Source organism: Lagenorhynchus albirostris, chromosome 5 (assembly GCF_949774975.1).
Source record: "Lagenorhynchus albirostris chromosome 5, mLagAlb1.1, whole genome shotgun sequence".
Taxonomy (NCBI): Eukaryota; Metazoa; Chordata; class Mammalia; order Artiodactyla; family Delphinidae; genus Lagenorhynchus; species Lagenorhynchus albirostris.
The window spans coordinates 78,990,983-79,010,241 of record NC_083099.1 but is presented as its reverse complement, the minus strand read 5'-3'; the positions used below and the strand labels follow the sequence as shown (position 1 = coordinate 79,010,241).

The following is a 19,259-nucleotide window of genomic DNA, read 5'->3' as shown; positions in this document are numbered from 1 at the left end:
ACGTGTGAAATGGGGATAATACCTATCTCATAGAGTTATAGTAAGGATGAAGTTTAAAAAGATGTTTATAAATTTCATAGTGTACTGTCTGGCATACAAGTGCTAAATAAGTGGTAGAATTTATCAACTTTATGTATGATGGACCATTTGCCTGCGTTTTGTCAATTTGGCTTAGTTTTCTCCAAGCCTGGTCAGTTTAGTAAATCTTCTCTTTATGAAGTGCCACACACATACATACTTTCTACGATTATTTGATTATTTTTGGGGTGTAGAAAAGCAGCATCTGTTAGCTTCCTTGTTGGCTTGAAGCCAAGATCACAAACCCATAAAGTGAGTTGTAATATATTTTAAACATATATCCGAAAAATCCTTCTAATGTATTAGACTTGTTTAAATTATCTGATAACTTTTCTCCAAGGACCAAGTTAGGCTATTTTTCTTTCTTGAAGTTCTTCAAACTTTTCATTTTAGGAAAACATCATGGCTTATCAGAAACTCCACTCCATGAGGTATTCTAGTTTGCAGTAGAAAGAACATAGTTCTACAATTTCAGTATCTGACTCAATTCTAAAGTTCTCTATATTATTTATAAGGTATATTTCATAGTCTGGTCTCATTCCCTTTACCAGATGGTTTATAGAATAACATCTTATTTCTCTTTAATTAATTAAGAATGGAATTTGCTTCCATAGATATTTCACTATGCTTCTCTTACCTAGTAAGAATTTTAGGCTGTAAATGTTTATGCTGTCTCTTCATGTACATAATTCACCCTATCTCTTGCTCATTTCTATCTTTTGCTCACAGTTTGTAAACTGGCATCATAATATCCTTTGTCCCCAGTGTCTCTCTCTCTCTCTCTCTGTGAGACTGCAATTATGTGAAGATTTTTACTTGCTATAATTTATTCAAATTAATATTTACTGAGCACTTACTATGTATAAGACACTGTGTTACGTATCTACTGTGGAGGAAGAAGAATATTTAGAATAGCCTCAAAGAGTCCACAGTCTCATTCTAATCATATTTTTTAGGCTTCTAATATTTGTTTGAAAACATTTATATATTCTGATGACTTTTCTTCCACTTCCCATTCCTATTTGTTGTCCCATCTGAAGAGATATCTACTCTGTCACCTCTTTTTTTTTTTTTGTGGTACGCGGGCCTCTCAGTGTTGTGGCCTCTCCCGTTGTGGAGCACAGGCTCCGGACACGCAGGCTCAGCGGGCATGGCTCATGGGCCCAGCCGCTCCGTGGCATGTGGGATCTTCCCGGACCGGGGCACGAACCCGTGTCCCTTGCATCGGCAGGCGGACTCTCAACCACTGCGCCACCAGGGAAGCCCTGTCACCTCTTTTTAACTCAAGAAAGCCAATGAATTCCCTCCAGGTCCTCAAGCAGAGTCTTTGTCTATCTGTTTTGTGTGCTTTTTCATTCTCAGTTCTCCCATAATATTTAGAATAAAACCACCACTTAGTTTGCTAAGATAGTATAGTGTTAGTGATTAGCAGCTTAGGGGGTTTTCTTGCAAACGTTACCTGTCACTTTGCTGACTTAGGATATCTTCTTTCTTCATTCTCATCAAAAGACCAAACGATCACTTGCTATAGGTTTGTTTCCCTTTATTTGAAAATTAAGGAGTTGCCAATAGATTTTCTGATGAAGGAGAGGAGGGCATCTAAATCCATTATTTTAGACCACAATGCCTACTTCTCAAAGAGTTGAAGCAATTCCCCTCTCCCCTTTTTAAAAGAAAAGCAAGACATAAAAAAGAGGAAAGCAAACTCTTCAGCCTCAATAGGCACCCATGCTTAGAGGTGAAATGGGCCAGGAAGAAGAGAAGAAAAAGAAGAAAAAGAGAGTAAGGACAGATACACATTGTTAGGAATCCAATATAAAATTTGGAACCCTACTAAAATGAGTTTACATCAGACATGGCATTTGCTTCACCCTTATTTTTACCCCTCCAAAACCAGATATAATTGGGTGCCATCTCATAAATCTTTTACTAACGACTGTCAATAACCCAATTGTTCAAAACCCTTTAAGCACCTCTTATGTGTGAAACATTGTGTCAGGTGCTGAATAAGATAGGAGAAATATACAATACCATGTCTGACTACAAGAGCATTACTTTCTAACTGTGGCAATAAGAGACTACTAGGCAGTATTGGAGGGGTCCTTGGGAGGTCTCCAAAGGAGTAAAATAGTACTAAAAAAATAAAAAAGAACATGAGCATTGAGCTGAGGATCCAAAAAAACTGTGCTCTATTCTATCTCTGCCATTTCCTTGCTATGTGACCTTGGGCAACTCATTTCTCTTTCAGGTCTCCCCTTTCATCCCTCATCCCTTCCATTCCCTTCCTCCAAAGGAAAAAAAAAGAGAGAAAAGAAAAGAAAGAAAAAGAAGAGGTTATCCTAGAAGATCGCTAAAATGTAAGAATATATGGGATGATTACTAATAAGCTCTGTTGCATTGCCCAGATTGTAGTCTACAGCTTGCTATGGTCCCCTGAGCTGCCCTTCATTTTCGGAGATGAAGAAATCGAGGTCCAAAACTCCCCAAATTCAGTAGCAAGTTAGGACTCAGAACCACATCTTCCCATGCATCTTTCAAAATGATTATAGTGACTCATAGAAAAAGCTTAAAAAATATTTTTGACATGGCTTACTAAGTGAGAGAGATGTTTCTTAAAAAATTTTTTTTGTATATATGAAAATGGGAGGAAGGGACAAGTCTACGTATTGGAACAAGGTGAGCGATTCATTCCTCAGGATCTGAAAGGCTGTATATTCCAAAACTCTATTGCAATAACATTCCATTTGGCAGATGTGACCTGTTAAGCAATTATACAAGTAGCACGGCAGTGAGGGAAGCCCATAGATGCACCTGGAGAGCGGGAAGAGGCTCAGAGGTGGTAAACTGCAAAATAGTTGCCCAAATCACAATATTGTCCAGAGTCAGACCTAGGGAAACCCTTCCTGTAGCCTTGAAGGCGCCCAAGTTCTCACGCTTCCTGGCATTCTATTGATTCACACTTGCGTCCTTCAACAGGTAGCGCCAATTACAGCCCACAAAGCACGGCCCCCCAGCATAGTGGCCAATACCGCTGTCAATCAAATACTTCACCTGCCTTTCTAAATTTTCCCCTCCCCCTTTCATTGGCGCTTCTTTCGACCTATCCACAAATTTCTTCCGCGCCTCGCACCGCGGAACTTGGCTATTTGGAGCCTAGGATTGGAGCCGAGGCTACTCCCGCCCTTTGACGTACCGGAGCTCTCCGCCCCTTTCGCGGGCCCCTAGCAGCCAGGGGAGAAAGGGCGGGCGAGCGAGGGGGTGGTTTGGGGGCGGGGCTTGCCTCCCACGGCGGGAGGGCGGAGCCTGCGGTGGAGACTGCCTGCTCCGGTAGGACCTCGGAGAGCGCCGGACGCCGCTACCAGAGGGACTGGAGAAGCGGCCGGAGCCGGGCCGGACCGACGCCTGCGAGCCCGCATCCCTCCGCACCCACAGCTTTCCGGGCTGGCAGGCGGATAGTAGCGGCTGAGTAAGGTGCCTAAGTCGGGAGTCAGTCATCCCTCTGGGACGCCGACGCCGCCGTCCAACCTTGGCTCCCTCACACCTGTGTGTGTGTCTGTGCGCGTGAGCGCCCGCGCGCGTATGTCTGCGTGAGGGTGTTTGCGTGTGCTCCGGCTGGGCGCGCGAATGTCTGTGTGAGGGTGTTTGCGTGTTAGCGCGCCCGCGGGCGAGAGCCCGGCGCCTAGGCGCTCGGTCCGGGGAGGGACCGCGGGAGCGGCGGCTCTCCTTGCCCAGCAGGCTGTGGCGGGACTCGGGCCGCAACCGTCGTCACCACTGCCTCATGTCCCCCAAGAGCCACCAACGTGCTGCGGGGAGAGCGGACGGGCGGGCTAGCGAGGCGGCGGCTGCGGGCAGAGCGGGGCGGGGGTGGTGGTGGTGGTGGTGGTGGTGTGGAGGGTGAGAGCAGCGGGGTGGGGGCAGAGACTCGGGGAGGGAAGGGGGAGACGGAGGGGGAAGCGGAGGCAGTCGGCGCCGCTGCTGGCCCCTCCCGTCGGCTGTTGCTGTGGGTCACCTGCAAGTGTTTTGGGGTCCGGGCTGTACCGGGTGGAAATGGTAAAAGGCACCCTCACCACCCCGCGTTTCCTGTTGAGAAAAAGGGAGCGTTGAAGATGATGAGGGAAAGCCCAGAAGGTGGTGGCAGAATAAATACGAGCTCTTCCCCACCACCATTTTTCTGAAAATAAAATACTGAGCTCAACCTTTAGGAGGAAAGCCCACCTTTAAGAAAGAGAGTCTTGGTCTGATGGACTCTGATTTGATTGTATAATAATGATGATATAATGCTAATGACGATGATGACACTGCCTTTTATTTTTACCCCGGTGCTGATAAAGCGTAGCTACAGCTGGGGATAAAGCCCTTGAAAATTTGGTGTCTGAGGAGGGAATACTGGTGCTTTTGGAGTTGTGTTTTCTTTTTCTTTTTCAAGGATATGCATTTTAGAATTAAAATTTGACCAAAGGTTGATTTTTTTCCTTTTTTTTTTACTCATTGAAAGCCAATGCTCGTAAAATGCGGACTGGCTACTGCCATGACTGATGAAAAGCTAAACACTTTTACCCACGTATAATTCCATGTGTTAAGTCACCCTTTCCTTTGAATTTCTCAACAGTTTTTAAAATGAAGAAGTTTAATTTCCGAAAAGTTTTGGATGGCTTAACTGCCTCCTCCCCTGGCAGTAGTAGCAGCAGTGGCAGTAACAGTGGTGGCGGGGCTGGAAGTGGTTCCATGCATCCAGGAGGGACTGCAGGGGTTCTCAGAGAGGAGATTCAGGAAACCTTGACTTCAGACTATTTCCAGATTTGTAAGGTAAGTTTTGAATTGGCTTAAAGCTTATTATTTCTTTATTTTACTACTGTGAGGAAAGAATTAAAACACTCCAGGGACTGGAAATTGTTGAGATGCCAGTATCAGAGAGTCTGGTGCAGAGAATTTTGTGGGTAGGTCAGTTTGAATTAAGATATTCCAAGCATCAACTTAAAAAGCAATGATAGTTTAAGAGGGAAACAAGCAAACATAAAAAGTAGACTCTGCAAGATAATATTAAGGCCCATTAATGGACTACTTTTTAAATTTAATATTTATGTATAAATAGTTAATCCCATTCTGTCATTCAGAGAAACTAATTTTATTTCACTGTTCAGTATAAAATGATTAAAGCTATTAAGATGTTGCTAGAATTAAGTGGATAAGAGCTAGATGAATATGTCCATTTTAAAATATCTAGTGGCAGTGTTTAAAATTCTGAATAAAAACACACCCAGATTCTTAAATTCTTAATAAACAAACAAACAAACGCTATGGGCTTAATACTTGTAAGAACGCAAAAATAGCCTGTGTTCTGGTTTAGTGAGGAAGCATTTTCGGTAATTATACTTTAATATTGAACTTCTAATAAATAAGCAAAAGAAAGAGTTTCTGATGGGGAGAGATGAGAATTTACAAAACAAGCATTGTGTTAATATATAGAGATAATTGTTTTATTTTCTGACATCAAGTGATTTATAATTTGTATTGTCCTTTTTTGGGGGGTGGCCTAAGAATGTGCTTTTGACGTGTCATGTGCAGTAAGAAAGTTACCAAGTCATTCATATGATGCAGATGAATATAGTTTTATAAATGTGTTTGAATACATGAGAAGAAATAGTAAATTTTTGAAATTAAGTATTAAATTTTTCAGTAATTCAACACAAATTTTTTTGAAATTATTAAAATTATTTTTGTAGTAAACAGATTATGTGTCATGGGATAAGTTTCAATTATTCCCTTAATTTCTGTTCCCAGTAGGGTCATTATAAAAACAAATCTATAATTACTAAAATATTATAGATTACATAAAAGCAAGTTTATTTAGAATTAGGTTAAACAGATTTAATTCTAATCTACCCTGTGAAATTTGTATACAATACAATTTTGTATACAAAGTTGTATACAATTTTGTCCTCACTTTGAAATAATAGATATTTTGTCAGATTAGGGAGGAGCTTAACAGTGGTCATGAGGCAAATATGTGAAAGGGTCCTAAAGGCCAAATTTGAACTGCTAAGCAGGGAACTTAGGCCCTGATTCTCTAATCTTTGATGTATTACTATTACCATTCCAAGAATCTTAAAAAATTTCCAAAGTCTCTCAGTTCGTGAATATGATAGTAATGCAGGATAGTTTTAGTAGAGGTAAACTTGATATAGAAAAGATAAATTTCTGAAACAGAATGGCATTGGACTGTTGATGGTATAAACTGGTAGAGAAGGTTTTAAGTAAAACATTTCAGGGGAAATGGGTGAATGCAAGAGAGGAAAATGGGATAGATAATCACCTTCCTATTTATTTAGGCAAGACAGTCATGCAAAGTGGCTGAAGTTAAATATGTATTACTTCAAAAACATATGGGATGGTAGGTAGAGCACTGGCCTAGGAATCAGAAAATTTATATTTTATTTAAAGCTCTGCCACTTGCCAGCCACATATTCTTTGGAAAGCCATTTATCTGCCTTGTGACTTGATTTTCTCATCTGTAGTATGGTAATAAGTATTTCTGCTCTTCTTACCTAAGAGGGTAGTTGGGAAGATCAAACAAGACAATTAGGTGAAGGCAATGTATAAGTTGGAAAAGGCAGTGAAACGCATATTTATATGATTGTTAAAGTTTTAAAATCACCTTGTTCTTGGTGGAATGACTATAACCAGTGGGTTATAAAATATTAGGTAACAATATTCAAAGAAATTATAAGGATAGAAAGCTATGTGAGCTGAACACTAATAGTATTGAAATCTCACTAAATGGGGAAAGTTCTGTGACATCTTTAGATAGGAATATAGTTAATTTTAAAAAGTGGTTATATGACTTTAGGTTACCTGGACTGTAATAAAATGTGTAAAGATGCATTAAAGAAACTCCAAAATTAAAACTGTTACTAAAATGGGGAATTAATTTGGACTCACTGATTAGATGTGCAAAGAACATTCTATTCTGAGTACTAAGCAGTTGGTACCTTCTGAGTACTTCTACCTTTTTAATATGGCCAAAATTAAAGTACAAATCAAGAATCTGCTCTTTTGAAAACTATCTTCCTCTCTATTATTTGATTGGTTGTCAAATTCTGTCCTATTTCCTTAGTATTTTTACAATTTATTTCCTTCTCACCATCTCCAGTACTTGTTCATTCCACCATATTTTCTTGCCTGGTCTCTTCTTTTTTGTGTGTGTGTATGTAAAATTTATTTTGGATCTATAACATGTTTACTGATTTGAATAAGGCTTATTTCATTAACATGTAATTTCCCCCCTGTAACTGTTACTAACAATGCACTCTGTTGAATCTCTCTCTGGTATCAGGTTCTCTTTAACAATTCAGTCCAATTTCATAACCTTAAAAAACACCTTTATTGTGAAAAGGAGGGATAAAGTGTTTAAAAAGCTTCTCTGACTGCACCTTGTTTTATAGTTTTGATTTTGGAACAAGTGAACATTTCATATAATTAAAAAATTTGGATCAAAAAGGAAAAAAACTCCTACAAATCTGAAACAAATGGATACAAATGAACCTAGGAGTATATAAAATCGATAGTATATACCACAACCTAGGAGTATATAAAATTGATAGTATAAACCACACAGAAAAAAAGTTATTTCAAATGACATTAAAACTCAAACTTTTGGGCTTCCCTGGTGGCGCAGTGGTTGAGAGTCCGCCTGCCGGTGCAGGGGACACGGGTTCGTGCCCTGGTCCGGGAAGATCCCACATTTCACGGAGCGGCTGGGCCCGTGAGCCATGGCTGCTGAGCCTGCGCGTCCGGAGCCTGTGCTCTGCAACGGGAGAGGCCACAACAGTGAGAGGCCTGCGTACTGCAAAAAAAAACCAAAAAACAAAAAACTCAAACTTTTAATGGACCTCCATGGTGAGGTATATCCTAAAGAGCAAAAAGAACCACAATGAAATATTCAGTTGCAATTCATAGTTCTTTTTTTTTTTTTTGACCACACAGCTTGTGCAAGTGAAAGCATGCAAGTGAAAGCTTGAAGTCCTAACCACTGGACCACCAGGGAAGTCCCACAATTGATAGTTCTGTTGTTAGTAGTAATACTAGTCTTGTAGCTTTGAAACTATTTTATGCATAATATACATTATATATGTATATGTTATGTATATGCATAAGCAAATACGCAATCATGTTAATGTCATTAAAACCAAGATTTTCAGTGTGAAAGCAAAGGGATACAAATATAATAATTGATGATTTAATTGTTCACTTAAATTGGAAATATCCATATGAATGCATGATTTAGTTTTCTTTCTGAAATTCACATATTTCCTAGCTTTATTTACTGAGAGGGCATAGAAATAATAATGACAGTCTGGTAGAAGTGAGCATCCCCAGTGCTGATCATAGTCTCTGAAAGCCATTTACCAACAAAAGGAAGAAGGGCTCCTTGAAAAGAATGGCTGATTCTAGGTCCAGGGCAGGAAATGTACCAGATGAGCTTGATACCTCTTGCTATGCCAGAAAGCAGGAATGCTTTCAATACCACTGGGGTTGTGTGGATACAGGGGTCAACTTCAAGGAGTTCACATTGGCCAAATTTGGGACAATTTGAGCCTTGAATACTGCAGTGTATAAAGCATAACGTATACAGGCATACCTCATTTTATTGTGCTTTGCTTAATTGCGCTTTGCAGATACTGTGCTTTTTACAAATTGAAAGTTTGTGGCAGCCCTGCGTCAAGTAATTCTATTGGAACAATTTTTCCAACAGCATTTGCTCATTCCATGTCTCTGTGTCACGTTTAGGTAATTCTCACAATAATTCAAACTTTTTCATTATAATTATATTTGTTGTGATCTGTGATCTTTGATGTTACTATTGTAATTGTTTTGGGGCACCACGAACCTGTGCCCATTTTTTTTAACATCTTTATTGGAGTATAATTGTTTAATGGTGTGTTAGTTTCTGCTGTCTAACAAAGTGAATCAGCTGTACATATACATATATCCCCATATCTCTTCCTTCTTGTGTCTCCCTCCCTCCCACCCTCCCTATCCCATCCCTCTAGGTGGTCACAAAGCACAGAGCTGATCTCCCTGTGCTATGCGGCTGCTTCCCACTAGCTATCGATTTTACACTTGGTAGCGTATATATGTCCATGCCACTCTCTCACTTTGTCCCAGCTTACCCTTCCCCCTCCCCGTGTCCTCAAGTCCATTCTCTAGTAGGTCTGTGTCTTTATTTCCGTCCTGCCTCTAGGTTCTTTATGACCATTTTTTTTTTTTTTAGATTCCATATATATGTGTTAGCATACGGTATTTGTTTTTCTCTTTCTGACTTACTTCACTCTGTATGACAGACTCTAGGTCCATCCACCTCACTACAAATAACTCGATTTCATTTCTTTTTATGGCTGAGTAATATTCCATTGTATATATGTGCCACATCTTTTTTATCCATTCATCTGTCGATGGACACTTAGGTTGCTTCCATGTCCTGGCTATTGTAAATAGAGCTGCAATGAACATTGTGGTGCATGACTCCTTTTGAATTATGGTTTTCTCAGGGTATGTGCCCAGTAGTGGGATTGCTGGGTCATATGGTAGTTCTATTTTTAGTTTTTTAAGGAACCTCCATACTGTTCTCCATAGTGGCTGTATCAATTTACATTCCCACCAACAGTGCAAGAGGGTTCCCTTTTCTCCACACTCTCTCCAGCATTTATTGTTTGTAGATTTTTTGATGATGGCCATTCTGACCCGTGTGAGGTGATACCTCATTGTAGTTTTTATTTTCATTTCTCTAATTAATGATGTTGAGTATTCTTTCATGTGTTTGTTTTGCCTGGTCTCTTGAAATCACTTCCTAACTGATTTTGTCACCTCTTGTTTTACCCTATTCCAATTCATTTTGTTATAATAATGGTTATTTCTGAATTATAATGTAATTATGTCATTTTCCCTGCTAAAAATTCTATGTTGGTTTCCCTAGAGCAGTGGTGATCTAGAAACAAGGGTCTTATGTGAAATCCAAGCAAAATAACACCTATTAAAACAAATAAATATGGTACTTTATTGGTGTACATTAAAAAAATAAATTATAATAAATTATTCAGCCAATAAATAAAAAACTGTTTTTTTATATTTGGTTTTGTTGTATGATATTATCCATAGACAGGTCGTAGGATATTTGCTAACCTTAAAAAAGTAAAAGTACAGCCTTTATAATCAGTGACACATCTATATGAAGTTCAAAAAGAGAAATGGTAGAAGAAATTTTTGTTCAAGGTCAGCAAAAAACAGGTTAATGGCATCGGTTTACTGCAATGTTTTAAGTTCAGTATGTATGCATTTGAATGCCCATGATGTTTGGCAGTAATGAACTGCCTTTTCCAAACTTGAATTCCATGAACACAATTTGAAACCACTGCTCTATACACTAAACTTCAAACTGTTTAATTGATCTTTATATAGTTCCTTTCAGAAGGGGCTCATGTTTACCTTTCCATCCTCATTTCCTTGATACCCTAAATATATTGTATTCCCTGAAAGCACCATATTTTCTCATATCTCAACGCCTTTTCTTAGCTTATTGCTACAGATTAGAATATCTCTTCCAGCTTTAATATAATTAGAGAATTCCAGTTACTTTTCATTACTTTGTAGTTGAAACACCATCTATATGAAACCAGCTCTGACCACTGCCTTCCTCATCTACCCACCCCAGGCAGAGTTAGGTTTTTTTTCCTCCTCTTCTCTGTTTGCTTATAGGATCTGCTATAGTGTGAATTTAGCAACTTATTGTGGTTAAAAAAGATTTTTTTGTCACTACTATTATACTATGAACTCTGGGAGACAATTATATTTTATTTTCTTATTATTGTTAGGGTGCTCACTACCTGTTAGGCCACTGGTTCTTAACTCTGTCTAAAAGAAAGATTTCTAGCTCTACCCAGTCTTAGAAAATCAGAGTTTCTAGGAATTGGGCCTAGGCACATGCATTTTTAAAAAAGACCCCACAGGAGATTCTGATGCACAGTCAATATTGAGAACCAGTATAGCAGGCACTTGATATACTTTATAAATGAAGTAGCATATACATGGTTGGTTGATTAATTGAAAAGAGATTAAAGCATAAAGTCATTAATAATGATATATGTCTTAAACATTTTATTTTAAATGAAAACATTTAAATATGCATCAATTTACAAATCACTTGATAAATGACCAAAATTATTTTGTTGCACACTGGTTCTCTGATTAGAGTTCTATGTGAACTTCTCATCCATAAACCGTCCCAAATTCATTACGTGCAATTTTCAGTTTTTGTTTGTTTAAAGTAGAATAAGGAGGAAACTTCAGTGTCAGATGAGATATATATTTCAACAAGCAAATAAATTATATATATATATATATATACACACGTATATATATCAGCTGACAGTTTATACACATGGGTGTATAATCTAGATGAATATATATGTATATATATATACACATATATATACACAGACCTATATACAAAGTATAGATGAACATACATATGTGTGTGTGTATATATATATACATATATTTTTTTTCTAGATTTATTTTGTGTTCATCCCTATAGCTACCTGGCCCACACCTAGTTAGTCTGGGAGCAGGAGGGTGTGAGTATTCTAGCTACAAGTTTACTAGTTTCAAGCATTTAATGAACCATTAGTATCAATCTGTGTTTTACAAAGAGAATGGAGAGTTTTTGTTAATCTAGTAATTTGCTTAAGTTAAAATTAGAAAGCTTCATCTGCAAAATATCCCATCTGACCTTCGTAACAGTCCTATAAAGAAGCCAAGGATAGTGTTAATATTTTCCTTTTACTGAGAAGATATCTGAGACCAGAGAATTTAAGTGGTATCCTTACATCTCCAAGTTGGTAAGAGACATAGATAAGTTTAATGCTCTGGTTTTTGATTCTCAAATCCAGTACTTTTTCTGCTTCATTTTTCTTACTTATTAGAAAAGGCAACATGATTAATTCCTTAGGAAACATAGAGACTTTGAGAAGATAAAGACTATTCTGTTGCCTCTCCCTTAAAAATACATCTCAAATCTGACCATGTCTCTTCCACCACATGTCTTGCCTGGGCTACTATTTTATGGCCTTTTCGGGTTTCCCCTGCTTTCACTCAGTCTTCACCACAGTCTCATAATAGGTAGAAGAATCCTTTTAAAATTTAAATCATATCATGTCATTCCTGCTCAGAGTTCTTCAATGGCTTTTCATTTCTCTTAAAAATAAAATCAAAAGTCCTGTTATGTCTTACAAAGCTCTAAATGATCTGGCCCCTGACAAGACATGATTTTCAACTGTTTTCTGTTACTTATTCTGCACCAGCTACACTTGCTTTCTTACTGTTTCTCAGACATGATTCCTGCCTCAGGGCTTTTTGCATTTGCTATTTCCTTTACATGGAACATTTTCCCCCCAAATAATTATATTACTTGTTCCCTTTACATCATTTAATTCTTAGTTCAACTATTAACTTCTCCGAGAGATCTTCATTGACCACTGCTCATCCCCTTTACTCTCTACCCTTATCCTGATATTTTTTCTTGATAACACTTATAACTACCTGTTATTAAATTATATATTATTTGCTTGGTTTTTTGCTTCTCCTATTATAATGTAATTCCATGAGGACAACTATCTCTAATTCCTAGAGCAGAGCTTGCCACATAGAAGGCAGTCAAATATTTGTTGAGTGAATAAATGAGAGCAAGGAATCTGATAGAGTGATGTATTAAGAGCAAAATAGATATATTTTGAACAATTTTTTGGAAAAGGCTTTTATTAAATACATTTTATATTACATAAACACAAGGAAACCACTGAGCAAAAGAGTGACACCACTTTAGGAACATGGTATATATTTTTTAGAAAGATATGGAAAAGAAGATTGTAGAAAGATTCAGTTAAATTTATTTCAATTTTATTTTTGTTTCCAAATGATCTTTTTAGGGGAACAATTCAGAAATATTAGACTGACAGTGACAAACATACAGGATGTTCTAGACCTAATTAACAAAATAGACAAAATAAATACATCACTAGAACCAGATGGCATAATAGCTGAAGTTTGAATAAACTCTTAAATTAACCAACTCACTATTCATCAACATTTATAAGTTGAATTTATAAATGGTCATGGTGTCAGAGACAATGTGTAGATAACTAGTGTAACTTCTTACATGGAAATGGATTTGTAATCATGATATTCATACCAAACATAATATCAGATCTTTCCAGATAAACTGGTGTAAGCTCAGAAACATGGTCGTGGACTGTGGAGAGTTGGGCTTTCCAGGACCCTGGAAAGCTGAAAGGAGATTAATTGCCTAGATATCCCTTCCTCAGGTTTTTCATTGTCCCATATTCTTCCAATTTCATATCATTTTACTTGGGAGATTCTGTACCTGAGATTGGCACAAGACCATGATCATAGTTCCACATTTCTGCAGTTTTCATTCATTAAAAGAACTATACAAGATTCCCTGAGATGTGTGGACTTGTCTCATTCTATACTTATAAATGGGTTGAATAAAACATAGTACAGTTGATACTGCAGGATAACTTATTATGGATAAAGCATCTGACAAAGACTTCATGCTCCCGTCACTAGAATGTACAGTAGCGAATAGACATCTTTAAGAACAGTAATGGAGGCAAACCAGAAGAATTAAGCTCTCTTGTTAGGATTGAGGTGTTAACAAATTTAAGAACCAAAAAGAATTAAAATAAAATTTTTTTAAGAGCTAGAAAAACCAAAGCCAAGTTATTCAGTACTCTAGGCTCTCTACTTTGCCTATCCTGAGAGCATAAGGGTGCAGGGGCAGGCTTGAGTAAGAAATTATAGATTTGTGGGAAGTATGATTACAAATTTTTTAGGTTACCATAGAGAACAATTATGTTTTCTCACAAAAGGTCCTTTGGTACTAGTATATTTTCAGCAAATTGAGCTGTTGGTCTCATTTAGTATGGCAGTTCTTATGTCCTTAAAAACAAACGGTGTCGTGCTTTGTGTATGTCTCAATATAGAACTGATTTAAAATCTTATGTAATTTCTGACTTTGGCTATCTGTAGGATTCTCAGTAATGATTAGAGTAGATTCCTATCTCTTGAAGTTTAGTGCATTTCTGTAGACCCCTTCCGACTTTACTTGAAGATATGCCTGTGAAAAACCATAGTTAAGTTTCATAGTTTACTTGTAATGATAGAATGATTATATTGATTTCCTACATTATGGTTCCATGAACCATTTACATATTAGTTTAATAGCAATAACTTTGTATCCATTAAAGGTTTCAAGTACAATAGAAGTCCTGTTCTAAGCTTTTAAATTGAGTTTTTCTTCAGAGAAAATTGAGTTTTTGTTCCTAATTAATTGTCAAAATAATAATCTTTATAAAAGATCTTAGTTATAGCAAGAGTTCTTTTCTTTTTTAATTTAAAAAAGAAGACAACTTTTCTTCTTTTTATTATTTGAAGGCTAATCTTTTGATGTGTGTTAAACACAAGTGTTTTTATTTAAAAATATATATTAAGCATACCGGGGAATCATTTCTACTTATCTAAGTAAAGCTAAAAGTTATTTATAAGGACTGGTAGAAAATCAGTGATTAAGTTTTAGAAAAAAAAAATAGAAATTGTATTTAAAGGATTTATAGAAGGTAGTTGTAAACAATAGAATATAAGACTTCCAAAAAGTGCATAATAGGCCTACTGTGATACATGTAGAGAGGCTTGGTTAAATGGAGCATTCATAGTCACTGAAGGAATACAAGAAGATATTTTGACAAGTTTATTATTCAAAAAATATTTATTATACAGAGTTAAAAATGATTAGGTCATAAACCATTCTCAGCCAACTGACTCTAATGAGTGAAATAGTGTGTTTTGGTTGACTTATCAGAGAAATCACTTATGGTACTTTCTGGACTTACGTAAGATATTAGAAAGAAAGTATGATTTTAGTTCTATTGGAGGCCCCAAATTACCAATTGTTGTTGATGGTGTAGAGAATGACTTTGAGTATATTATGTAATGATGATATATTATCAATATAATGAATTTTAATTAAAATATATAATATTTAATGTATTAATTTTAGTTGTGTCTTATAATTGGATTATGTATATACAGTAAGTATCTCTTGGATTGAAAATAGCATAAAAGCAACAAATAATGGTGGTTTTAGATGTAGGTTTAATACCTGGATTTAAAAGGTAGGGTAGCTAGAGAAAACTGTTATATTTCTTCAGTTTTTCTCCTCTGTTAATCACCTATAGATTTCAGTCACATTAGAAATCTAGTACTTTACCTAAATGAACACAATAACATTAGACTGTCATGAAAATTTATTGGATGGCTTAATGTTCAGTCTAATTTGTTCATTATAAATTGACTAAAAACCTGTCTATAAGTCTGCAAACCAAAGAAAGTTTGAAAATAAGCAGTACAGTATTGAGAAGTTAGGTTGAGTCTGGGGGAAATGCTTAGTTTGTCAACATTTAAGTAGATGGAAAATGTAAAGCTAGCAAAGGAGACATAGGAGAACTGAGCAGAATGATATGAGGAAAACTCAAAAGTAGAAGCAGATAATCTGAAGCTTTCTTAAGAAAGATTATTAAGAGACAAATTCAAGAGTATCTCAGCATTGTAAAGAGATCAAGGATGGTGAAAACGAAACAAATGAAAAACAAGCAAACAAACCAAGAACTACCAAGAGACAGCTGAATTAGACCAAGAGGAAGTTGATTAGGGTAAAAATATTTATGGTAAAATGATGGACAGAATTAAGGTCACACTATAATAGAGAGTAGAATTGATAGGATTAGTACTTTTAAGAGTAAGCGTGTAAATTGATTTTAAATAAGAGAAAAGTGTTGGGAAAGTAGCAGAGATGGTAGATTCTGATAGCATTTTGGTATATTGTAGGGGGGTAATGCAGTCTATCCACAGAAGAGAAATTGAGGCTACCAGAAAAGGAAGAGTAGGGTGGGAAATAGAGGTATGATTTGCCCTTTAAAGTAGTAAGGGTATCTTCCTAACAGAGTTTACTGTTGTTTAGAAATTTGCAAGGGCTTCTTTTCCACAATGCCACCAGCAGATTATACTTTTGTCAGCAGTGCTCTGTTTTCTCCTTTTAGTACCACCAAACTTAGACCTGCATCATTCATGGTATAAATTTTACTCTTGCAAGATAATTCCCTCTCTCTCTTAAGACAAGACAAGGTTAGCATGATATAAAAGCCTTGTTATTTTGTTTTTCAAGACAAAGGCAAGCTTCCCTAATTGAATTTATAGTTATTAAAAAAGAAAACAAAAACAAACAAAATAAGACACAAGAAAAAGAAATATCCTGAGCAGTAAAATATTATTTTAAACGAAAAAAACAACAAAAAAAGTAAGGGTATCTGATTTGGAAATTTTTCTTTACTTGAGGAGAATACATATTTCATTTGAATTCTCAGTAAACTCTGTGCTTTATCTCCATATAAAAATATGTGGTTCTACTAGAAGATTGTATTAGTTTCTATCTCTGCTGCAACAAAGTACCAAAAACTTAGTGGCTTAAAACAACACAAATTTATTATCTTATAGTTCAGGAGGTAAGAAGTTTGAAATGGGCATCACTGGGCTAAGATCCAGGCATTGGTAGGACTGCATCCCTTTCTGGAGGGTCTAGGAGAGAGTGTTTTCTTTCCTTTTCCAGCTTTTATAGGCTGCTCACAATTCCTTGACTGGTGGCCCCCTTCTGTAGTCAAAGCCAACAATGGCCAGTTGAATCTTTCTCGCATTGTATCACTTTACCTCTCCTGCTTTCCTCTTCCACGTTTAAAGACAGTCGTGATTACATTGGGCCCACCAGGATAATCCAGATTAATTTCCCCATCTCAAGGTCCACTGATTAGCAGTCTTCATTCCATCTGCAACCCTTAACTCCCCTTTGCCATATAACCTAACATATTCACAGGTTCTTTGGGGAGCCATTATTCTGCCTTTCACAAAGATGCTCATTACTTTCACCTGTCTTTTGTTTTCAGTTACTTTATGGAAAACAAAATAACAACAGAGACAATAGTATAATAAACTCTTAGCTTCAACGATTATCAACTTTGTAAATCTTCATCTCCCATTTCATTATTTTAATGCAAACCCCAGACATTATACCATTTTATCTGTAAAAACTTCAGAGATCAGATAAGGGCTCCCTCTCTCTTTTAAAAGCTATGAACCCCAAACCATTGTCACATCTAAAAACATTAACAAAATTTCTTTATATAATCTAATATGCAGTTAATGTTTAAACTTCCTAAATTGTTCCATAGTATCATTTTATAATTGAATTGTTTGGATTGGGATCCAAACAAGGTCCACATTTCATTTTCATCTGACTTTAACTTATCTTTAGTTCAATTTGTGTGCTGTTAGAGTCTGTTGGTTTGTTTTGAGATCAGCTATCCTGTGCTTTTGTGTGTGTTGTTGAGAACAAAGCTCTCTGATTCATTTCTGAACTGGATGACTATATGTGAGGAAGTGGGTGGGCTGTGCAGTGTACCACAAGATGAAAAGTAGACTTAAAAGTTATTTTCTAGAGATGGTCACATCTTTTAAGGAATTGGAAAATAATATTTTAAGTCAGCCTGAGCTATTCCTACTGTTTGTTGCTACTGTGGGGTATATTTCCCTGAGAATATTAGAAAAGAGGAAAATATTAAAGACATAGGATATATCAAGGTGAATAAGAGTGGAGTAGATTTTTTAGGTTGCACTCAACAGTATTAATTTTTATCTATGAAATAACTTACTGGAGGGATAGGATGGGATCCCGTTGCACGTCTCTTTTTTTAAGTGAATATTTAAAAGACAGGTGAAAAAAGAAAACATTTGCAAGGACTCACGCTACTTAGAATTATGTAGCAAGAAGCTGAAAGTGCATTGGTTAAGTCTATTAATGTAGATTTCTTCTACATTATAGGATATCAGATTAATAGACTAAATATACTTGAAGAACTGAATTAGAGTGCATTAAGAGGAGGAGCAGAATACTGATGAGGAACGTACTTTGATTTATTGAGAAATCCATTTATAAATAATTTGTACACTATTTTTATTGGTTACTTATATAATTCAAAAGCCTCCTGGTAGTTTATTTATTATAGGATCTTTCTTTGCTTTTTCCAGTTCTATCTTAACCAAAATTCCGTTGCTATTTGAGGTAATATTCAATACTCTTTTTTTAAATTCTGGTTTTAATGAGATATAATTGACATGCAGCACTGTATAAGTTTAAAGTGTACAACATAATGATGCGATTTACATCTATTATTGATTAGCACAGTAAGTTTAGTGAATATCCATCGTCTCATATAGGTTCAAAATTAAAGAAATAAAAAATTTTTTCTTATGATGACAACTTTTAGGATTTACTATTAACAACTTTCACATATAATTAGCAGTGTTAATTATATTTATCATTTTGTACATTACATCCCTGGTACTTATTTATTTTATAACCAGAAGTTTGTACCTTTTGACTGCCTTCATCCAACGTCCACCCCCCACCCCACCTCTGGTAACCACAAATCTGATCTCTTTTTCTATGAGTTTGTTTGTTGGTTTGTTTGTTTTTGAAGTATAACTGACCTACAACACTATGTTAGTTCCTGTTACACAACATAGTGATTCAGTATTTCTCTACATTTCAAACTGATCAATATTCAGTACTCCTTTGTTCTGACACAGGTATTAGTATTAGCCTAGGCATTAGGTGAATTCATTTACTTATTATGTATATTACTTATTATGTACTTATTTATTAAAGACCTATATTATGTATAACTCTATATTAGGCACTTTTTAACTAGGTCATCATTTTTTTGGAATGAGTTTGCAAGGCCAGCACACACTATATGAACCATTTATATTTTTATGGGATTAATGATTTGCATCATGTGTACTTCATTTTTTTGGCAAGTTTTATAAAACTTCCTCTTTTATTTTCTTTAATGAAATTTAAAAAAATGGCTTAAATTCTTTGCTTCTTCCCTCCTCTTTATTTGTACTTCTACTATTTTTGCATCATTTTTAACATATGTATTGTCTTTCTCTTTCTCTTTCTATTCTCTTGACTAAAAGCTCTTTTATTCTAAAATGAA

General features: G+C 36.2%; 1 protein-coding gene across 1 annotated transcript in view; it reads left to right on the top strand.

Annotated features, from left to right (window-relative positions):
* Window positions 1-3,452: 3,452 nt before the first annotated feature.
* Window positions 3,453-19,259, top strand: part of STXBP5L (syntaxin binding protein 5L) — a 368,748-nt gene continuing 352,941 nt past the window's right edge. Inside the window, exons 1-2 of the mRNA XM_060149320.1 lie at window positions 3,453-3,549; window positions 4,688-4,884. Coding sequence (XP_060005303.1) covers window positions 4,696-4,884 — 189 coding nt within the window. The 5' untranslated portion in view covers window positions 3,453-3,549; window positions 4,688-4,695. The remainder of the gene's footprint in view (window positions 3,550-4,687; window positions 4,885-19,259) is intronic.